The sequence below is a fragment of the Oryza brachyantha genome, chromosome 5, assembly GCF_000231095.2.
Source record: "Oryza brachyantha chromosome 5, ObraRS2, whole genome shotgun sequence".
NCBI classification, from domain to species: Eukaryota; Viridiplantae; Streptophyta; class Magnoliopsida; order Poales; family Poaceae; genus Oryza; species Oryza brachyantha.
Window position 1 is genome coordinate 2,451,686 of NC_023167.2, and position 23,052 is coordinate 2,474,737.

Here is a 23,052-nt window from a genome sequence, read left to right on the forward strand (position 1 = left end):
AGTGCTACAGTAACCAACATGTGCTAATGACGGATTAATTAGGCTCAAAAGATTCATCTCGTAGTTTCTAGGCTAGCCGTGAAATTCGTTTTTTTCATTCGTGTCCAAAAACCTCTTCCGACATCCGGTCAAAACATTTGACGTGATACTTCTCCCAAAAATTTTCTCCATCTAAACCCCGCCTAATAGCTCCAATTCATCTATAATCAATCTAACAGTCAATTTATATAATAGTTACCTATAAAACATCAACACATTGTCTTATATGTTATACACACATTTTGTCTCATATGTTATACACACATTTTGTCTTAAAGGCTACGTGCAGCTGACTATAAATTAGTAGCTCACCTCCCTTGTATCCCTCTTATCTCTTTAAAATATGCTTATAGCTAGCTTATAGCTTACGGTCTGGTATTGTACCTACTGTTAGAAACATACGAGTCAGCAGTATTAAGAAACTTTTTTAATAAAAAACGTTTGTTTCGAAAGGTGCCTTTACGAATAACCAAGTGCTCTTAACTTTATTTACTCCGTCAGTTACTAAAGTATGTCCGAAACATAAGTATTTTTAGAATTTAAATTTTATGTTATAATAATTATTTATTAGTGGTTACAATAATTTCGTTTATTTCAATGATCTACAATTAATTAGGTGCTTAAAAAGAATCTTAATATTTTAAAATTTAATCATTAAGATGATTAAAACAGAATATTTTGACTAAATCATATACATTCGTCTCATAACCAGTGTAGCCATGTAGTTTAAATCTAAACTAAGAGATTGGACTTATTTTAGGATAGAAAACTGTATGATTAATAAATGCTTATATTTTAGAATACTGAATCATGTAATTTGGCTCTGAAATATTGAAGACATATAAAATTAAGAGATAACATGTATTTATCCTTCTCTTTCCATCATTCCATGCCATCTTACTGGTTAAATTACTGTATTAGACTATAGGGTACCGATGCAAACAATTGCAAACATTATCACTGGATTTGTTAATTAATTGATGGGCCAGAATCATTTTTTAGTGGGAGATTAGGCTTATCTCTTGTGAAGGCGACAGGGGGGGGGGGGGGGACTGGATGCATTGCACCTGCTTAATGCATGGACATGTGAGAGAGACTCTTGGCGTACACTTGACCTAAAGAGAGAGAAAAGATCGTTGCTTTTTTGACCCAGTCTCTCACATCAATTGCAATTGTGTGTGATTCCCACGTGTCCTTCAATACTTTCTGATTGTGTGAGAAGCCTTTCGATTTTGAACGTAGTTAATGACCGGTTTTTACTCCACAGAATTTTTTTTGCCAATTTTTATCTTTTGTGTTAGTAGAAAGTAACAGTCACCCAAGGAACTAGTAGCATCTGAACAGCCAAACTGGGTACATATATTATGGGCACTAAAACTCGTATAAATAAAGAGAGTCGAATAAAATCACACAGCAAATCTCACGCAGATAAGGTCATGGACAGTTCGAAAAGATATATTGTCCAAATTTATCTTTTTTTTAATACGGTACAACGTAGATGTTCACAACACACGCACGCGCGCAAGCCCTACCTATACGAGCATCTCTGAAGCCTATTGGCATATCCTGGACCTAACGAAGTCACCACAGGCGTCTCGCTATCAACGGGTACGTCGCCTACCACTGAAAGAACAACGCCGTTAGAATCCTGAAAAATTCGCTTCAATAATGAGTCGAACCCATGACATCGAATGCTATTAAGGTCTTTGTAATCACTAGACTACAGACCCTTTCGCTAAATTTGTCTTATTTTTTGAGATGTGAAACTAAAATAATTTGTACTGCAAAATAGCCATCAATTTGTTTAAAAATTTTTACTCTCTTTGATTAAAAAAATTGACGTTTGAAGAACCGGAAACATAGCCTATTAAACACAGTTGTCTAAACGTCCAATAAATTTGATATGAACAAATATGTTATTTCCAACAAATGAAGTTAAATTTGAACAAGATTTTCTACACTTTTATCCGCCGTCATATTATCTTAAGTATAAGATTTTTGTGACTTTTTACAACCTTTTCTTGTCATGGTTTACACGAGTTTTACCTAAGCTTGATTCTCTCTAACTTCATCAGGCACTGATAGCAGTTCGTATGTACACATCGTGGAAATTTTGTCTTTGCCTCGGCGAGCCAACAATCAGGGCCTATTTGAACAAAGGATTCGATTTATAAGGATTGAATTTCTTTAAAAACTATTCGGTTTATAGGAATGAACTATAAGAAAATAAAAAAAAATTCCCTTACTACAAGATATACAAGATATAGAGAGAAAACATAGGGACATTTCCATCCACTCAAATTTCTTAAAAAAATTGCTATGAATTAGTGTTATCATACATTTCTATTTCTCTATTTTTCTTGTTACCTTGGATTTGAAATTCCTCCCAACCGAATAAGGCATAGACAATCAACACCACATATCGTGGAAATTTCGCTTATAATAGTGGGCCGTTCGGCCCAGTGGAGGTGCCCATGGGTCATGGCTTTCATGGGCTGACCATGGCCTGCAACCTCCTCAGCCTGCTCCGGCCATTGCCCACTGCAGAAGCAGCAAGCCAACGACGAACCAGGCTCAAGTCTGCGCGAGCCAATCCATCTCTTGGTTTCTGGGTTGCGCCTGCGAGATTTCTCGAGCCAAAATCCTCTCTTCTTCTCTTTCGATCTGTTTCCTCTTCTTGTTTTATTTCCTGCGAGGATTTCTGAGCCAAAGAGGAGGAAGAGTAAGAGCGCAACGCCATCGAGAGGATCAGAGGGGCGGCCATGGCGAGGCGGAGGGTCGCGGCGCTCGCGTCGCAGCTCCTGAGGGGGCGGCGGTTTCCCGCTCCGGCGCCGCAGAGAGGGCCACCGCGGTACCTGTCCTCCGCGGCGGCGGCTTTCGCCCCCCTCGGCCGCCTCAAGTCTCCCTCTTTCGCGCGCCCGGCGAACCCTGCTCCTTCCCCATGGGGCCGGTTCGGAGGTCAGAATCTCTTCCTCTCGTTTTACCGTAGCGTGGAATTTGGAGTTAGGGCTGTTGGGTGCGCAAAGATGCGGTCTTTTTAGCGAACTGGCTTAGCTCGGGTTGTGTTCTTGATCTAATCAACTATCTGTTTGTGCAGCTTGATCAGTTGCAGCGGATATTAGCATAGGAGTATGAATTTTTAGGACTTGAGATTGGCATGGTTATCACTGATCTAAGCTGGTCACTCCTGCTGGGTTTTAGTACTTGTTTTTGGATGACAGGATTTTAGTTCGGGTTTGGGCTGAAATGAGATTTTGTTTTGAAAACTCTGTCAAATGCTTGATCAGCTCATGTGCTTTATTTGGAAAATGATGTGATGGGCAGGGCAGAAGAGGGGCATGTTCATCCAGACACAGTCAACTCCAAACCCACAATCACTCATGTTTTATCCGGGAAAGCCTGTTATGGAGGTTGGGAGCTCTGATTTCCCTAATGCTCGGACCGCGATGACATCTCCTTTGGCCAAGGCACTGTTTGCAATTGACGGTATTCCACGCATGTGCTCCTAGTTATCTTCCAGTTGTTTTCTTAATATGATTGGTTATCGCTCTTACTGGTCAATTGTTTTGATATTTTGAGTTTGCTAGAACAGTCTGTTTGCAGAAACAAGTTATTTCATCTTCCATATTTGGTACAAACTATAATAACTTTGTTCCAAGAATTGGTACTTAACACGCTTAATTGGTGTCATCTTGTTGAGCTTTTGTTATTAAATAAAATAGCCCTTGTAGATAACTGTTGTGAGATGCAAATGAAATGTGTCTTAGAAAGCAAATATGCACTTCATGGGTTATCAAAATGCTTGCTTAAGTAAGTAGTGTAGTTGCTTAGAGTCTCCTTAAAACTGTAGTTGCTTAGAGCTGAGTCTCAAGCAAACTTGGCAATTTGATTCTAGCATTGAGCTGTGTAAAACATAAAGACATGGAAAATCATACTGTGAGAAGATGGTATTGCTGGAACGGTCTGCAGTCAACATGCAAAGGAAAGTCAAACAAAAAGCAATAATGCAAATATCTTTAGTTCTGGATGAAATGACATATCTGAAGTGACTGGTAATTAATTCCTGAAACACTTCAAAATTTGCTATGGACGTGCGACATTTGATTGCTCAATCATCAAAGTAGCACATCAGTGCAAGTGTTTAAGGGTTAGTTTGTTATTGGGGTGTCTTATAATCCATAATTTTATCCTGCCATTTTTTCCATTAACTATTTAAAGCGCATTTTTGAAACCATAATGGCAAATTAATGCTAGAGTCAAAACAGATCCTCGTAACAGCAAATATTCCATAGAACAACAACTTCAAATTTGTACCGACTCCCGAGTTACATGATGTTGACTGGTTACATATGCAGGAGTTACCAGAGTATTCTTTGGGTCTGATTTTGTAACTGTAACAAAATCAGAAGAAACTTCTTGGGACTATCTTAAGCCTGAGATTTTTGCTGCAATAATGGACTTCTACTCATCTGGGCAACCACTCTTTCTGGACTCAAGTACTGCAGCTTCTATGGACACAGCAATTAATGAGGTATATCAGCAAACTTTTATGTAGATCCTTACAATCCATTAGCATAAAATTTGGTTGGTCCAAGTCATACTGGGCAAAGTGATCATCTATCAGATTCATTGCAGCATGTATTGTATATAGGATACTGGTTTTAGGTAAGTTCTAAATGTCAGATATTAGTATTAAAAATTATGATAGACAGATGTATCTGTTATGAGAATCTGTGGATAAGTTATATTCAGCAGTAATGAAAAGTAGCCTAAAAGGGATTCAAATGATTCCTAGGTGATTACCATTTTTTATTCGGTGCTAGGGAAAACTGCTTGTCTATTTAAATTTGAATATGTTCATTGCATGTAATTCTGTAATAGTGTTGATCAGCCGATGCATCTGTAATTTTATCAATTATTAAAATGTTAATTCTGCAAATTCCTTTTGAGTGTACCAAGTTAGATAAGATAGAAGTAACATTCATGTTAGTAAAAGTGTCGGCTTCTATTATAGGATGACTCAGAAATAGTTGCTATGATAAAAGAGTTGCTGGAGACTCGCATTCGACCAGCTGTTCAAGATGATGGTGGTGACATTGAATATCGAGGATTTGATCCGTTAGTCTCTCTCTCTCTCTCTCTCTTTCTCTCTCTCTCTCTCTCTCTCTCATTTATTCATGTATGATGCTGGTTTAAGAATGTCAGTTGCATAGTCTCACTATGATGATATCTTTTCAGAGAAACAGGGATAGTTAAGCTAAAAATGCAAGGTGCCTGCAGTGGATGCCCAAGTTCATCAGTCACATTGAAGTCTGGGATAGAAAACATGCTCATGCATTATGTGCCTGAGGTACTGCTCTGTTTCTGCTTCCTCAAATACCTCACTATTTCTGGCTCATTTTAAAAGGTGTTCTATCCGATAAGTAAATTGTTGTAACCAGTTGCAGTTTTTATCAGTTATTTGTTCAGCCTGCTTAAAGCAGTAACTTGTCCTTCTTTGATCTCTGTATCCTTGCTGATAGGTCTAGCAAAATTTTAATATTTTAGACTTCTTTGTCAGGTTAAAGGAGTAGAGCAGGAACTTGATGGTGATGAGGAAGCTGAACTGACTGGCCAGATGGAATGAGTTTTACAGCCAAATTTCGACCACTTTTTTTGGCAGGTGAAAGGACTAGAGCGTTATTTGTGAAAACCAAACCTTTGAGAGCCATAGTTGCTTCCTTTCTTTTGAGGAATTTTTTTCACCATGAAGACTACTGTAGTTTTGAACCTGATGTATGCAACAGCAAAGAGGCAGACTTTCATAGATGTTAAGAGGCAGCAGTAAGTAGCCTACACAAACATCAGTTGCACTAGGGCTGAATAAAGTGATACAGTGAGTTGATCGTTTGCTTTTGTATAATCCTCGTAGATGCTGAGCCTTTTCTAGTCAGTAGTAAAGGTGATCACTGCAGCATCAGCATGACAAGTGTAATTTCTGGTGGTTGTTTGCTTATATACTCATAATTCATATATGCTGCATGCTTTTCATCTGCATCTGCAAGAATGATGAATGATGCTAAGAGCATCCTATCTATTTGACTTGTCATATTGAATTTTAATAATTATTAGTAATTATGTTAAAAAACTGTTATTTAAAAGACTACCTATTTAACTTGTAATGCCATTTGAATGGATAAACATGTCTTTTCGATAGCTAAATCTAGTAATTTATTCTTTCACCTAACATGTTTGCTATTTGTGGATCTCACATGGCTAGGTCCACAAGTCATTTTTTTATCCGTTAGGATTTAAAGAGTGTAGATAGAGAGTTTGTTGGAGTGCATATCTTTAAAAATGTAATCTTTTAACATAAATGACTAAATTAAGATTTGAAGAGGTAAAATTAGCCATTCTCTTAGAGATGTTATAAGAAAGTTGTCCGAACTCTGATGGGCACAAGAAATAGCAGTTAATTGGCAACTTTCTGTAATCCCAAGAGAGGATAGCAGAAAAATCTACTTTGCTGCAATGACTGAAATAAAACGAATAAATCATTTTTATTCACTTGATTCTATTGCACACAAAAGCCAAGAAGGGTGATGTTTTCTTTTGGTCACCATCCTTCTTAAGCTGAAAAGAACATAAAAACATATCAACAGAAAGGGGGGGGGGGGGGCACATGAGAGGTGTAAAATGACCTCTAACTAATTACAAGCAGCCTTCCATGATCAGCAAAAGACAGGACCAGCTTCTTACCCTCTTCTACCACAAACATTTCCTTATGGCATGGCCACCTTCACTATCGGATTCGAAGTGACACGACAAGTTTAGAGATCTGCACAAGAGGCAGGATGGATCCAAGTACCAAATCCAGTCCCCCACCTGACATCAACATCATCCTGGAAATGAAAATGGCCTCCCCCTCCTATCTCATCCTGATGATAATCCAAGACAGTTATATCACTGGTTTGAAATCATTGGGTGGTCTGTTGTTTGTGTGTTGTGTTGTGCTGTGCTGTATCATGTATATGTACAATGTGCACCAATGGTGTGAGGTTCTTAGCCATGTAGCAGTGTGGGTGTAGATGAGGAGGACAAGGCCATGAGCAAGATTGCAGCCTCCTCCACTCCCATCAGGACCCTCCTTTTCTTCACCACTTGGAGGCTGCTGCTTTTGTTGCTACTGCTGCTACTGCTGTCTTTTACTGAACTTGCTGCATCACTGTGATCTTCTTGATGATGATGATGTTCTTGTTGTTGTTGAGGTTGAGGTTGAGGCTGCTGCTGCTGTTTGTTGTCTAGGCCTAGCTCTTGTCTCCTCTTCTTCCTGTACCGGATCCCGCACGCGTTGCAAAGCGACTGCAATCACACCGAAAAACAGTTCAGTGTTCATTCAGATTAAGTCAAACCATGATGCCAATGTGCACAAGCAATGTCATGTCATTTTTTTGGGCAGTTTATTTTATTTATTCAGTTCTCTGAACTATATGATGGCTTGATGCTATTAGCAGGACAGGGAGAGATAGGTATGGCGATAGAGATGGCAACGGGGACCCGATACCCGATGGGTATTTACTCCATTAGGATACGGGTATGAATTAAATATATCACCCGTGGGTACGTAATCGGGCAAATTCCTTCACCCGATGGGTACGCGGGTATGAATCTGATGATCCCCATATCCGTTTACCCATGGGTAATAAATACCCGCAAGTTTAAATGCACGTCATAGCCCAATATCAAATTAGCCTAGACTATTAACCAAAACCCTAGATATTTAAACCATCCATATATTTTCCACCACACTATATAAATATGTGTCTTAAGTATCTAGTGTCTAGTGTAATATACTATATGGAAAATATGCAATTTAGATTGGTTTAAACTGTTGCGGGTATATGGGTGACCCGATGGGTAAGGTTTACCCAAGCAGGTATGGGTATGGGAAAATTTTTCCACCCGTGACGGGTATGGGTATTTTGATGATACAAAATTTTACTGTTGGGTATGGGTATGGGGTACCAATACCCGATAGATATTTACCCATTGCCATCCCTATATGGCCATAAGGGTGCCCTTAGAGAATTGACCGAGCAATTTTTAAAATGAGATTAGGAGTTTGGATGGAACCAAGAAAGTTGGCTTTTTTAAGCAGTCTACACTTCGGAAATGGGATTAGAGGTTAGTACTGTTGCAAGGAACAGCTCACCTAACCACCAAAATGGAATCAAACTGAATTAAAAGATCCTGAAATGTTCCACAGGGCAGCTACTCAGTGCATGATTAGAAGAATCATCACCACCATATCTTTCTCCCTCACAGGCTCACAGCACAAAATCATCAATTATAAAGGAAACCTTTTTTCAAAAAAAAATAATACTGCATTTACATTATGATCACTCCATTGAATTGAACTAAAGACTACCGCAAAGAACTGTGATGATCAGATGATTCAGATCATGATCATGATCAAGATCAACAGCAGCGGTGATCAAGATTGAAGAAGTAGAAGGCATACATACGCACCCTGGGTCCGGTGGGGCCGCCGCGCCACATGGGCGTGGTGGTGGCTCGGCACTCGACGCAGCACCGCCGCCCTTCCTCCTCCGCCGCCGCCGCGATCCCGATCACCTGCAGCAACAGCAACGAATCACCAATCAATCAATCGACAGCCACAAAATTAAAAACGAAAAAAAAAAACTCTGCTTTCTTCTCCATGACAGAGAGATGATCGCGCACGCACGAACCTTCTGCTCGGAGGAGCCCATCGATCGATCGGCGGAGCAGCACCGGCGATCTCGACGGTGGTGCCGTGGAGGCAAGCTTGGCTCCGTTTCTTGAAGCGATAGGTAGAAGAAGAGAAGAGAAGAGAAGATGGACGGAGTAGCAGCAAGTGTGGGGAAAGAAAGAAAGAAAGAATGGGAGTAGGAGTGAGGAAGGAAGCCAAGGCAGCAAATGTATAAGAGGCAGAGGATCAGCCTGACAGGTGGGCCCGGCTGGGGCAGGTAAGCCCTATCTAATATCTATAGCTCCCTTCCCTTATCTTCTGAGAACAGGCATCAGTGTCTTTGCTGTGGGGTCCGGTTCTTCTACGTTACTGCAGAGAGTAGCATAATATTTCAATACATGAACCGTACCTAAATACTGTAGTAACAGTGTCTTTAAAACACTATTTATTACTGTAGCGTTAAATCTTATCCGTCCATTTTGATCTAAACGGTCGCGAGATATACCAAATTTACATCACTGCGCAAAGGATCTCATCCCTTTTGCTGTGGGGCTAGGATCGGCTGTGGTCACTGTTGCAAGTGTAAGTTATTAACCGTTACATGCCATCTCATTATCCATGGTCCTAATGGATGGATGTATATGTAGTGGTAGAGTGATTATTTATTTATTTATTTATTTTGCAAAGCCTAGTCAGACTTCACTGGTGCTATATTAAGCATGCAATAGTTATTTATAGGGGTGGATAACGAGCCAGCTCTGCTCGGCTCGGTCTGGCTCGTTAAGATAACGAACTGGCTCGGCTCAGCTCGTTATCGTAACGAGCTAAAAACCCAGCTCAGCTCGACTCATTACAAAGCTCGAGCTGGCTCGTTAGGCTCGCGAGCAATGCATGAAAAGTTAACTTAAACAATTTTTTAATAGATTATACAAGCAAATTTTCAGTTCAAACATGTAAATCATATGAAATTGTATCTAAATATTAAAGTTTGAACCAACAAATCATATGGTGAAACTATAAAGTATTGAACACATGCTTTTCAGGGTGGAATCAATGAATGCCGGCGAATCGTGTATCTTTTGTCTAGCTCGTTAGGCTCGCGAGCAGCTCGCGAGCCAGCTTGAGCTGGCTCGTTATCTCTAACGAGCTAAAATACTAGCACGACTCGTTAGAAAAATGAAACGAGCCGAGCCGAGTTTGCCACGAGCTGAGCGAGCTAACGAGCCACGAGCTTTCTGTCCACACCCCTAGTTATTTACAATTCGCCGAAGGTGAAAAGGTTCATGAAAAATATATATTATAACCCTCATCTTTTTGGGTAAAAAAATAGATTTTTGACCATAAATTTAGAGTTGATTTTAGGGATTTTTTCATTGTATTTTTATTTTTTAGTCTTGGCTTTTAGATCACTAATAACAACATATAAAAGTTTTATTCACAAATTATTTTATTTATAATATGTCATTTGACCCATATCTTGTAGAGATCCAGTTCTAGAGTCTAATGTAAAAATCTCGCGATATATTTCACACCACACGGTCCACACATACACCACAGTTTGATTTCATCTCCGATTTTGTTTACTAGCCTCTTTGTTTCATAACATAAATCTTATTTAGATTTATATGAATGTTGTATATTACCATGAATGAATCTTTATAGTTATATATAGTTAGAAAGTCTTATAATATAAACGTTAAGAGTAATTGATATGTCTACGTTTCCTGATTCTTGAACACTCCTCTGTTCGGTCCACACCATATCACACATGCCACAAGTGCATGAACTGATCTCATGGCCTTGTTTTTGTGTGTTCTCCTTAGGCTGCGTTCGTTTGGATGGGAGGGTGGGGTAGTTATCCGACGCGAAAACATAGTAATATATTATTATATGATTAATTAATTATTAATTATTAAAAAAATATAAAATAGATTAATATGATTTTTTAAAACAATTTTCCTATAAAAAATTTTCGCAAAAAATACACCGTTTAGTAGTTCGGGAAGCGTGCGTGTGAAAAAAGAGGGGTGTTAGATATCTAACTTGAGTTGCCGAACATGGCCTTAGTTGGGTACGGTTACACCCTGGATTGATTCATCAGTGTCATATGCATCAAAATATGCTCTGTAACCACGCAAAATGTTAGCATTTTGAAGGCACCCAAGTTAATTTTTCATGTCAGTCGTGTGGCTGCCAAATTGATTCTCCCCCTGGAATTATATATGCTACGTAGGCAGATTTTGCACTATACTTTCCACCATTTTTCCATTAGGCGACATGTAAATGGCGTCTTCAACCCCTTATTTCAGCGTGATCTCACTGCTTTATATCTTCAAGAAAACCCAGAAGAACTCTTGAATGAGACCTACATTCAAATTGAGCCTTAAGGTATATCATGCATCAGGTATAATGATCACAATTTGACCGCTTAAGGCCTTGTTCGGATTGGAGATTTGACTGAATTAATCGATAGCACGGAAAACAAGATGGATTATTAGTGTATTAATTACGTATTAACGATTATAAAACTAAAAATAGAACTATTGGAACTTTTAAAAACTTTCTATAAAATCACGATGTTAAGCGGCTTCTGAAGCATGTCCAATAATCCAGGGAAGTAGCTAGCTAAAACGGTCATTCCAAACGGCGTCTAAGTTTTAGGGGATGATTGGTTGGGTTTGTAGGAAAAAATCAAATGACATATGGAAAAAAACTTTTATATACATATTCTTAACAATTTAAAAATCAATGCTGAAAAATACACTTTGGTGAAAAAAATCTTAAAATCAACTTCAAATTTAAGGTTAAAAATTTAAATTTTAGCTTATAAGCATAATCAAAAGAGAAAAGACAAAGTTTTAGTCAGTTAGTAGGGTTCTATTCAGCTTATGTGATTGTCGATTATTCTTACGATGCTTCTAAAAGTACGATTTCTCGGAAACCTTTATATATTACAATTACTTGATGACCTTTTAAGCTATTTTTTACTCTTTAATATATAGTATTTAATTCATCTCTATAAAATATTGTGGTTAATGCGTCTATCCGGTTGGAATGTGTCCCAGTCATACTATGGGTTGCAGCAGTATTAGGTCTCTTGGCTGTTGCACTCAAACAAATAAATAGAATGATTTACTACAAAATTCTTGGAAAGCAAAAGCAAAGAAAGATCTCTGTCATTTTTATTTTGCCGTATGAGACATTTTGCGCTAAGGCCATGCTGATCGTTGGGAATGTGGGCAATTTATACTATTGATTCTATAACCTATTTATATAGTGCAATGTAACATGTTTTGAAATCTAATGATCTAGAAATATTTTGCTAGAGCCCCAGTTATATGCCCGATCAAAATATTTAGAACACCATTATTTTCAGGAAAAAAAGGAGAGGAGAAAATAGTATGCGTTCCTAATAAATGATTTGTACATGCATACATATGCAAGATGCACATGATAAATGGATCCATATCCAACCTACACCTACCTGAATCAACAAAACATAGTTGGGTAGTAAGAGAAGACCTAACTCAACCTGAACTCCAGATGCTAAATGACAGGATGCATCCATGAACACCAAACATGATTAAAAGGTGTCAAACAAGGAGCCGAAGAGAGGGAGAGAATTAGGACAGGAAGACCAAAAAGAGAAGGATAAGAAAATCAAATCAAATCAAAAGGAAGAAAGAAAAGGTCCAGCCAATATATGTGAGTTGCTTTGGAGTTTGGAGGCAGGAGCTGCTGAATAAAAGGATTGTTTTCTTTACAGCGAGGAAGGAGGAGAAAGGGAGCTTGTTGTTCAAAGAAATCTTATCAACTGCAAAGCCGGTACGAATTTCAAATTTTAATTGAAAGCAAGTTATTTTAATACTAACAAGCTTTATATAGAGAAATTCTATAAAATAAAGAATAAACTGAGGAAGGTGACGTGGATCCTAGAGAATTTTTTTATCACATAAACCTTTTTAGCAAGTAATTTTATTACTAAACCACCGGACAAAATTTTTTCAAAACTGAATCTTTTGGCCACGCCAGTGTGGGTGGCGTGGCAAGACAACACTGTCACACCGTCTGATTAGCATGGCAATGACGTGGCAAGCCGTTTCGGTGGCGTGGCCAAAAGATTCATAGGATGGAAATATTTTTCCTAGAGGTTTACTAATAAAATTATTTATTAAAAAGGTTTAAAAAATAAAAAAGTTCCGATCCTAGATTGGAGTATAATTTAATACACCTCAATATATAGTTGCAAAGTCCAAAAAATGTGGCATAACAGCATAAGTATCCAAATCCTGTCAACACATACCCTCTATAGCCTGCTCAGAAACCACTTATACTGGACTTTAAATACAACCGCCTCTGTTCCGAAAAAATATATATATCTATATTTTAAAACGAGGACAGAGAGAACAGTGACACGAGATGTGTTCTTGCCTAGTACATTGGAAGCGTGCATTACCAGTAGAAGGTACTAGCAAAAGAACAATCCAACCAAGAAAGCGCATCCAGCTAACCAAGGGAAAGAAACAACGGAAAGTTCTAGCCATTTAATCCTTTTGTATATCCATTGGTTTAATAGAACCCTCTATGGAACAGCTAGGCACATGAATAATCAACCCCAATCCCCCCAAAATATCAATTTTAAGTCCCATAATACCAGTTCAATTTTATACTAGTACTAAGTATGTGCACCAACCATGACAAGGGGGGAAAAAAAAGAAAGAAAGAGAGACAGCAAAACATTAGCCGTTGTTGCAGAACAAAACAGAGGAAACAGTCAAAAAAGATGGGACAAACCCCCAAAATACCAATTTTAAGTCCCATAATACCAGTTCAGTTTTATACTACTACTAAGGCCGCATTTGGCCCGTGGTTTATTGTCGGCACGAAAAACACTATATTAATACATGATTAATCAATTATTAATTATAAAAAATAGAAAAATAAATTAGTCTATATTTTTAAAATAACTTTTATGTAGAACTTTTTTATAAAAAATACATCGTTTAACAATTCATTATGTGTGCGCGTGAAAAACAGGAGAATCTGAGTTATTAGAGGCGGAAAATGAACGGGCCGAAGTATGTGACAAGGAAAAAAGGAAAAAGGAAAAATGAAAGAAAGAGAATAAGGAAAATATTAGCAGTTGTGCAACAACAAAACAGAGGACAAAAGCAGAGAACACAGGCAGGCAGAGGCCTCTCTCCCTATCATTGTCCAAGCATGAGATTCCCTGATGAGTTTTCTCTCTAATCTGTGTGGCTTAGTCACAGCTTTAAGTCAACTTCAGCAACTCTTTGTAATTGATGCTGTGGAAAGGAGAGCACTAGGGTTTGTCCCTCCCTCCCTCCCCTTCATCTCCTGTCTCACCACTATGGCGTGTTTTGCTGCCCTGCGCCGTCTGCTTTTCTCCTCTTGAGATTAGGTGATTACATCACCGTTTTCTTCCTGACACTTCATGTGAAGAAATAAGAAAAATTGCTAACCTGCATGATGTGAGCCGTTTTCAAAAGATTTAGGGGTGGTTAGATGGAGCTAAACTTTTTAACTCCATGTCACATCAGATGTTTGGACACTTATTATAAATATTAAACATAGATTAATTATAAAACTAATTACAGTGATGAGAGCTAATTTGAGTGATAATTTTTCTAAGGCTAATTAATTCATAATTAGACCATGTTTATTGTAGCATCACATGAGCTAATCATGGATTAATTGGGCTCAATAGATTCGTCTCGCGAATTAGTCCAAGATTATAGATATGTTTTATTAATAGCCTATGTTTAGTGTCCAAACATTGTCCACTTGTCCCAAATACACCGTTACCCCTATAACCATCTAGATGGCCAGATGACAGAGATCTGCGTAGGAGTGATTGCACTGGATGTTAATCAGTGATCACATCCGACTATGTCAAGCTACTGTTAACCACATTGGAGTGAACAGTTTAAATTCAGTCCGTTAAAATTTGAGCGACGTGGAGGGAGGGAAGAATCTTTTTAATTTCTTTTGAACCTTCTAATTTTAAAACTAAATCACCTCTCAACTTATTTTCATACCTAAATATTTTTGCTACACCATGCCAGTCTAGAGGGTGCGACATCGATCTTCTACCACACGATTCTTGCTGGCGTGATCATAAGGTTCAAATTCTCTTTTTATTTTTTTGGTTTTTTCTTAAGAAAAAATCAAACGACGTATTATAAACAAAAAATAATTTATGTATATTGGTTTCACTAATATAAAAGTATTGACTAAAAAATAACTTCAATGAAAAAAAATCCTAAAATGAATTCTAAATTTGTGTAGACTATTTTTAAGCATAAGTAAAAACAAAAAGACATGGTGTCAGATTTGAAAAATAAATTTATATGGGTTTACTTTTAAAGTTTAAAAAATCATAATAATTCGCAGGGAGCTTGCTTGCAGTTGCAGAGGAGCATTTGCAGGGTCACATAGAGCTAGAAGGCACGAACTGGGAGGAGAGTGAGAGCAGATAGGATAGGGAGCGAAGAAGCAAACTAAACCCTGACCATTTACGCCAACAAAGCGCCGCAAGCTCCCGTGATTCCAGTAGCCAGGACTAGCAAGCACCCAACAGACCAGAATCTCCTTCACAAATCACAACGCAAACCAGTACACGATAAGGAAGAAACCTAGAAAAAGCCATAAGCTTTGCTCAATCATCAGGCATGGCCATGGCCCTGCCCACCCAGCACAAGAGCTGCAGAAACCGCTCCAATCCACGGTCAGCCGCCAGCCCACATGGTTTCCAATTATTGGGAACATTGTGGCTGGCCGCTGCTGCTTTCATGATTGCATTTGGATTGAGCTGCAATCATCATCGGTGGCCAACCCACCCAAGCATGAAAAGCAAGTAAAAAGCTAGAGGAACTTTCACATTATTACTGCAGAAAGATCATAGGGAAATATGAAGCTGGGACAGCTCCCTTCTCTTCTTTCTTTTATCATGTGCTACACCATATGGTTCATAACGTAATAATCATACAATGATAAAACCAGGTTCCGGGGTAAAACTAGGAACCATCTTTTTTCGCTCCCACACAACAGATAACATCAACTCAACTAGAAACTCCGCCAAAATAGGCGATTCACTGTCTTCTTCCCTCACCAACAGTTTACTTCGTAATTTTTTTCCCTAGACAGAGGACAAACATAACAGTCTCCAAACGACACAAACGACAATGGACAAGCTTGACACGACAAAACCACGATGTTAAAACATACAACAAACCAATGAATAGACGACCAGCATGGGGCTCCACCAAAAACCCAGTTGCTATTTGATGTTTATAAGTTGTGCCAATACTCTTCCGACATGTTAATACAGCACATAGAGACTTGACAAAAACTGACACAACCATGAATAAACCCTATCTTTCAAGGTTCTTTTTACCTCAAACAGATGATAATATAATTCAATCATGCTATATAGGAGGCAAAAGCCAACTGGTAACTCTCTCCCGACAACACCTGCGGCTCTGGACGCCCTCTCCCCCATGCTCCCACCACAGGTGAGATAGAGCCCAAATAATCCGACTGGATGACCTTCAAGACTGACCACTGACCAAGCTGCACCACTGGCGATGATGCAAGCCCAAGGACTGGGACTGACATGACGACTGCCTGAGACCAGACCGCCAGGACCCAACCAAGACTCCAACAACAAGACTCCCCCAACTCTGACTAGCCCCAAGCAAGTAGCTAAGGAACAGTGGTACATCATCCCAAATGGGTATCTGCATAAACAGTAGTACATCAGAAAACTATATCTCCATGACCAATCATATGCAATATAAACCATCCTACTTAAGTCTACAGCTCAAGACGAGAGCATACCTTCAGCCAAAGTTGAATCCACCCGATGGAACATTGGGCTGCTGGTTTCCAAAGTTGAAGCCATTTTGAGCATTGTCACCTGAGGGCATGGCATCATCTTCCTCCTCCAACCAGTACGACTCGAGCATTTTAACTGCCTTCTCATATATCTCAGTGTTGTCATGGCTCTGAAGGTTCTCAATCTTCTCCAGTCCCTCAGCATCATCAATCATCTGTGCATAAGCATTGACATCCCCTGCTGCAAGGTTCTTTTCTGCCTCTCCAACCTTCAAGATGTTCTCAAGACCTTCCAGGCAAACTGTCACGATTCTGGGATCTGGGCAGACTAGCAGATCACAGAGTGGCTTGATGCAACCCTGGGCAACAAGGTACCTGCTCAACATTTCATATAGTTGCCAATGTTGTGAGCAAACCAAAATGACAATGTAGAACACTGTAAACATCACGACACAAATAAATCAAAAAAATGGCATACTTAATCTGATCATGTGTTCCACCTGAAGTGGCATTTGAGATTGCCCAAGCAGCCTCTTTCTTGATGTCAAATTCAGCAGTTTGAAGAAGATGTACTAGAGGACCAATTATGTTTGCATTGATCACAGCCTGTAGACAAACAATTAAATTATAGCAATGGTGACTATTTATCCACAAGGTAACTGCAGAAACGTTTTGAATTACTCAACCTCATACAGTTAAGCTAATATCAATATGCTAATCCGAGCTTTGAAGCACACCAACCTGAATCTGTTCCCTGTTACCAGCAGTGATGTTTGAGATAGTCCAGCATGCTTCTTTCTTGATGCTTTTCTTATGATTAGTGGTCAAGAGGTTCAAGAGACACGGAAGAGCTTGATTATCAATGACACACTGCAGAAATTCAGATATATGAATAAGAAACCCCAGATAGCATATAAAAATCAGACTATCTGAAATATGGAATGCCACTTCTCTCGGATAACTGAGTCAATAATGTCAATACGGTAACACTGGCCTAGCAAATACCCCCCCCCCCCCAAGTAATCACATGCAAAATGTATGCTAAAGTTAGCAACTGCCAGTACAATAATACACTCAGACCATCCTTAGAATATATGCATATCAAACACCATCAAGGCACTAAACCATAATTTATCAGTCATTTTAAATCACTCATCCATGGTAATAACTTAACATGTTTATAAAATAACGACATGCTTCAACATGAACATTGCATAGTAGGGCACAGTAAACGCTTAGTAGCCTATCTGTTATGTTAGTTATCAGTGAAGAGAATCCATCATCTGAACTTAAGGTCGATTATCATGTTCATCAACCTACTTCAACAAAGAATGCACAAATTAGCATACAAACAAAGCTAATAACCTGAGAACATATTCAAAAGCAACATAACCCTCAGCTAACATAACCCAAGGAGAACCTAACAGTGGTCTTGCTTTATTTTTTTACACAATATAATTTCCATCTTGCTGAATTATGCATATGTGAATAGCTAAAAAAAGAGGATAGTTCCTTGTTGAAAATTTTACCACAATTCGCATAAAAATAATTGAAAACAAAATAGTCTCAAGCCAATATAATAAATGGGCAGCAACAATTCTCAACAACAAATTATCAGTTAACCATAAAAATATGAGGAAAAGAAAATAAATATCTATAGGGCCTGTTTCCCTTCAAACCAAAAACATCACCATTCAGCATGCTCATTGAACACCTACAACACTATAAAAGAGTGCTGCAGCAATTAGCTAGAGTTAAATCATCCCAAAAAAAGAAAGCATGGCAGGCATCAAGCAAACAGAGGCCAAATTCAATTTCCTAACACATTGATCTTTAAACACTGCAGCAACTAGGAATTACAACTTCCATGTTTGTTCGCAATAGCATAACTTAAATAAAAATGAACTAAATAAATTGGTATAGTTAAAAATGAATTTAGCTCACACATTCAGTTTACCTGAGTCTGCATGTCATCACCAGTGACAATATTACCCACCGTACGCAAAGCTGGAATGAGCACTGAAGCTGAAGGATGCCTGAATTAAGGAATAGCAGTTCAGACTTCAAGTATTTCTCATGACCCTTACATAGTTAACATAGCTAAATCATGGAGAGCAAAAGGCACTTACATGAGAAGTTCCACAAGCCTTGGGAACACACCAGATTCTATCACAGCTTGGATCTTATCATTGGTTCCGTCAGACAAGTAGGAAAGAGCCCAGCATGCATCAGTCAGGACCTCCTCATCCTGAGAATGGATGAGGCGTTGCAGTGCAGAAAGCGCTGGTTTGACCTGCTCAAGCACAAATAAATAAACAAGGCAATCCTAATTATCAACATCTTAGTGCACCAAGGCAATCAGTTTCCCAGAATTAAACCTGCTCGAAGTTAGGCTGTGGTTTCCCACGGCAGAAGTTTGACAGTGTCCATGTGGCATTCCTGAGCATTGAAAGCTTGGCGTGTTCATTGAGTTGTTGTAACAATGGGTATAACCCACCGCTTGCAAGCACCAGGTCACGGCATTTTGGTGAGTCACCAGCCACATTCCCCAGAGCCCATACAGCCTGCAAAGATAAATAAAGAGATGAAGCTTTTAATATCATGTAGTACAGGTCTCTCAGGGAAATTAGAAGTCTTCTGAAAATTGTTGACATACCTGCTCACGGACATCCTCACTGGGGGAGCTAAGCAGTTTGACAAAGATGGGCACAGCACCGGACTCAACTACCACTTTAGTGTTCTCTGATGTGCCTGATGCAATGTTGGTGAGTGCCCATGCAGCCTCAAACTGTGACAAGTAAAACCCAAAAGGGAAGGTTAACTTTTGCGAATGGTTTATGGTTAAAACTATTAGTAAATTAATACAAAGGTTGGATCATAAGGACTATTAACACACCTGGAGTTGAGGATAGTCCTCACGTTGGAGGAACTCAATAAAGCGAGGCACCACCCCTGTGTTGATCACCTCCTCAATTGGAGGACTCCGTTCTACAAACATTTAAACAAATCATTAGAAAATGGAGCCTATATGGTCTTCGTATAACCAATTACTAACTGGACTTTGTCCAAAAACTGCATTAGAATGAAATAAAGCAGATTGATTGAAAGTATTTTTAAAAAATGTGTAAACTATAGACAACTATCATCTCTACAATTATTGATATGAAACAGGTATCAATAGAACAATGAGTATTCAATCATGTGCTACGTGCATCAACATACTGTTCCAATAAAACCAACAAAAGAATTGTGCAATTGGTATAATCGAAGACACTGGACACGACAGTGCTAACGATCTCAACAAAAGAACCACTAAGAAAATAATCCTAGAGAATAGCAGCAATTTTTATCAATTGGAAGGGGACGCGCAATAGATTTGTACCTCCCAATCTGCAAAAGTAAACCATCATAGTAGCACGTCACAGTTCATCCATAAACGAATCTAATCTAGAGCAGGCCTAGTCCTCTACAATCGTCAACGATTCATACAACACCCAAATCTCGCGTTTATAGAAAAAAGAACGAAATCTCACCGATAGAGAGCAGCTTCCGGAACTGCGTGGTGGCCTCCAGCTGCACGGTGCTATCGTCCGACTGCACCGCCTGCACCATCGCCGGCAAGCCCTCCAACTGCAAAACGCGCCCACATAGATCAAACCAGATCCGAAACCGCCAGATCGAGCCCCTCCCCCACCGGAACCCCACCAGAACCGGCCAGATCGGAAGAGGAAGAGAGGGAGGGAGAGACGCCAGCCTTACCTTCTGCTGGAGGGCCGACGAGTGGGCCAGCTGCGGGGCGGCGGCCGCGGCGGGCAGCCCGTCGCGGCGCTTCTTCAGGAGGCTCTCCTCGCGCCGGCTCTTCCGGATCTCCACCATGTTGTCCTCCCTCCGGCGCCGCCCCTCGTCCGCGTCCACCGCCACCTTGTAGCGGCTCCGCCGCACCTCCGCCCGCTCGCTCGGCCGCAGCGACATCGTCCCCCGGCTTCTCGAAACCCTAGCGCGCGGCGCGGCTGTGCCTGGCTGCCCAAACTGAGGAGGAGGAGGAGGGCAGTGCGGTGCGAGTCGCGCACGCACGATTCGATTTCGAAACGAATTGGGGGAACGGGAGGAGGAGGGGTTCGGGACGGGTGCGACCGGGGCTTTATATAGGCGGCTGGCCGTAGCGTGGAGGATGCCGTCAACGGTAAAGATGGTTTTACACGGTATCCTACGGGCGGAATGGAAAATTAAATGAAAATAGTAACTTAGATAGTTTTAGGGTAATGAGATTGTTTAAATCTAATATGATTAGATAGTTTTTATGGGTGGTTTTTAGCTTTTTTTTTTGTTTTTAGAGTTTAGAATGCTTTTTAGGTGGCTGGCCGTAGATGGAGGATGTCATCAACGGTAAGGATGGCTCGTACGGGATCGCACTAGTAAAATGGAAAATTTAAACATAAATGGTAGCTTAGTCGGATGTTGTTTTGAAGTTTAATTGGTTTGAGAAGTTTTTTTGGTGATGAGATTGTTTAATCTTAATTTAATTATATAGTTTTACCGGGGGTTTTAGTTTGATATTTTTTTAGAGTTAAAAATAATTTTTAGGCGGTTGGGTGTGAGGCTGGGGTGTCACCGGTGCTAAGGATGACTTATACATTATTGCTTAGGCGGAATTAAAAGTTAGAATGAAAATAGTAACTTAGCTGGGTCGGTGTTTTTTGAAGCTTTATTGGGCATTGAGCTGTCTTGAGAGGGTAATGAGATGTTTCAAATTTCATTTGATTAGATATTTTTTATCAGGCGAATTTTAGTTTAATTAGAGTTTCTTAATATATTTTTAGTTGTTTGGGCGTGGGGTTAGGGGTGTCATTACTATAAAGAAATAGCTTATACGGTAGTGCAGAGTAGGATGGAAATGTGGAAATGGTGAAATTTGTGTTTTTGGAAGTTTTGTTGGAAGCAAGTTGTCTCCAAAGGTAATAACAATTTCCAGATTCAAATTAATCGAATAGTATTTGTTAGTTGAAGTTTAGTTTAATATTTTTCCTGTTGAAAATTTCAAATTAGTCTCTTTAATTTCATGTTTTTTATTCATGTCTAGGTGTGGAGAGATGTAATTAATAGTAAGTTTGTTTTTATATATTTTCGTGTGGATAAAAAATGGTAACTGTGTTTTTCTTATCGTTAATATGATTATTGCCTTGAGATTAAGGTAACTTTTGAAACTCGAACCAACTAGACATTTATATAGGAAAAAATTAGTTGGGATCTTTTTAACATAGTTTTAAATTAGGCCACTTATTTTCATATTTTTACTTAAGAAGTTGGGATATCCTTTTTTCGATAAACTCTCCTCTAGAATTTCCCTCAAACTTAAGATTGATGTGTCATCACCATCTACTCCCCATCCATGATTCTTTTGCCTCCGTTAAGGATGTGAAGCATAGTTGGATCTTCCACAAAAGCTAGTCCAGCCTTACTTGATAAGGGCTGCCGTTTCATAATATGCTTGGCTAGTTTGTCCACCTGTATAAGAAAATGCTTGTTGATGAAACCAGAACAACTTTACCTACGGTGCTTTGCTTTTATGCTACATGATAAATGTGCCATGTTGGCTCTTTCTCGGCTTAACTGGTGCATGATTTTTAGTTGTGTGGACTTGGCTTAAACGTGATAGTTAAGCTATGCTAGTTTTTAAGTTAGATAAGTTAAGGAACCAAAATACGACATTGTCAGTCTTCTCGGAGATCCTTATGGTGTAGTATTGCTGAAACATTGAAAAAATAACTTAAAAAAATAATATAAGAATGTAGGAAAAGTTATGAAACTAAAAATCTTAGCTGAAGTAAGTGCAAGATAAAACTTTGATAAGATGGGCTCTAAAGTGAAATTCATGATTTTTCATATGATAGAATAATTTCTAGAGTTTTTTGATGGATACGATGGTGCATACATATTTAGAGATGCATTTTTACATTTAGTAACGAGCAATGGGATGACTAAAATTTCGATAGCAAATATAGTAACGTAGGATTGCTGATTGAAAAAATATATATCATCAACTATTCCTAATAAACCTATATGTTGTCAAAATTATACTTAGTGAAAATGTCATACTTCGAATTGCAATTGGTTGCGCTATTTGTATGTTTGCAATTACAGTGGTAAATTTATCTACTCAACTAAGTATGCCTACACATTATTATCAGTATTATCCATTGCATTATAACTTGATCCGGGTATGTATGAACATAGAATTGAAAAGGTGTTGATGTGTACATTATGCAAACGTAAATGAATTAGTGAAACTTGGAGTAATAACCAAACTAATATAGATAGTGTTTAAGACAAACTCGGAGTGGTAGTTTGATAGCTAAATTTATAAAGAGAATATTAAAAAATTCCTTGTAGCATTCAGCTGTTAAAAATGGTAAAGAAAACAACAAAACGGATAGCATTAAAAAAAA

The 23,052-nt window shown here is 38.9% G+C and overlaps 3 protein-coding genes across 4 annotated transcripts; 1 reads left to right on the forward strand and 2 right to left on the reverse strand.

Annotated features, from left to right (window-relative positions):
* Nucleotides 1-2,604: 2,604 nt before the first annotated feature.
* LOC102722492 (nifU-like protein 4, mitochondrial) lies at nt 2,605-6,101 on the forward strand. Its single transcript, XM_006654003.3, has 6 exons — nt 2,605-2,997; nt 3,364-3,525; nt 4,395-4,570; nt 5,054-5,157; nt 5,278-5,389; nt 5,600-6,101. The coding sequence occupies exons 1-6, from the start codon at nt 2,802-2,804 to the stop codon at nt 5,663-5,665; spliced, it is 816 nt and encodes a 271-aa protein (XP_006654066.1). The 5' UTR covers nt 2,605-2,801; the 3' UTR covers nt 5,666-6,101.
* A 404-nt stretch (nt 6,102-6,505) lies between these two features.
* Nucleotides 6,506-8,924, reverse strand: LOC102718272 (GATA transcription factor 23-like). 2 transcript variants are annotated; one of them, XM_015837358.2, is made up of 4 exons: nt 8,769-8,924; nt 8,548-8,652; nt 7,065-7,380; nt 6,506-6,956 (listed from the first exon to the last, which is right to left on the reverse strand). In XM_015837358.2, the coding sequence occupies exons 1-3, from the start codon at nt 8,787-8,789 to the stop codon at nt 7,081-7,083; spliced, it is 426 nt and encodes a 141-aa protein (XP_015692844.1). In that variant the 5' UTR covers nt 8,790-8,924; the 3' UTR covers nt 6,506-6,956; nt 7,065-7,080. The 2 variants fall into 2 exon arrangements, with proteins under 2 accessions (XP_015692844.1, XP_006655008.1); XM_006654945.3 differs by having other exon boundaries at nt 6,512-7,380.
* A 6,912-nt stretch (nt 8,925-15,836) lies between these two features.
* On the reverse strand, nt 15,837-20,715 carry LOC102718553 (importin subunit alpha-1b). The gene is made up of 11 exons (XM_006654946.3): nt 20,366-20,715; nt 20,140-20,236; nt 19,503-19,594; nt 19,263-19,394; nt 18,985-19,170; nt 18,736-18,899; nt 18,564-18,642; nt 17,348-17,476; nt 17,085-17,212; nt 16,610-16,981; nt 15,837-16,509 (listed from the first exon to the last, which is right to left on the reverse strand). Exons 1-10 carry the CDS (start codon nt 20,576-20,578, stop codon nt 16,612-16,614), a joined length of 1,590 nt encoding a protein of 529 aa, XP_006655009.2. The 5' UTR covers nt 20,579-20,715; the 3' UTR covers nt 15,837-16,509; nt 16,610-16,611.
* Between the last annotated feature and the right edge of the window lie 2,337 nt (nt 20,716-23,052).

Excerpts from the sequence above, each read along its gene's own strand:
- LOC102718553 (XM_006654946.3), bottom strand. The coding sequence starts at position 20,578 with ATGTCGCTGCGGCCGAGCGAGCGGGCGGAGGTGCGGCGGAGCCGCTAC. Across the intron at positions 19,595-20,139 it reads CCGGAAGCTGCTCTCTATCG|AACGGAGTCCTCCAATTGAG; the intron begins GTGAGATTTCGT and ends AAATGTTTGTAG. Across the intron at positions 19,171-19,262 it reads GTGAGGATGTCCGTGAGCAG|GCTGTATGGGCTCTGGGGAA; the intron begins GTATGTCAACAA and ends TTATCTTTGCAG.
- LOC102722492 (XM_006654003.3), top strand. The coding sequence starts at position 2,802 with ATGGCGAGGCGGAGGGTCGCGGCGCTCGCGTCGCAGCTCCTGAGGGGG. Across the intron at positions 5,158-5,277 it reads GAATATCGAGGATTTGATCC|AGAAACAGGGATAGTTAAGC; the intron begins GTTAGTCTCTCT and ends ATATCTTTTCAG. Across the intron at positions 5,390-5,599 it reads TCATGCATTATGTGCCTGAG|GTTAAAGGAGTAGAGCAGGA; the intron begins GTACTGCTCTGT and ends CTTCTTTGTCAG.
- LOC102718272 (XM_015837358.2), bottom strand. The coding sequence starts at position 8,789 with ATGGGCTCCTCCGAGCAGAAG. Across the intron at positions 8,653-8,768 it reads TGGGCTCCTCCGAGCAGAAG|GTGATCGGGATCGCGGCGGC; the intron begins GTTCGTGCGTGC and ends CTGTTGCTGCAG. Across the intron at positions 7,381-8,547 it reads GCGGCCCCACCGGACCCAGG|TCGCTTTGCAACGCGTGCGG; the intron begins GTGCGTATGTAT and ends GTGTGATTGCAG.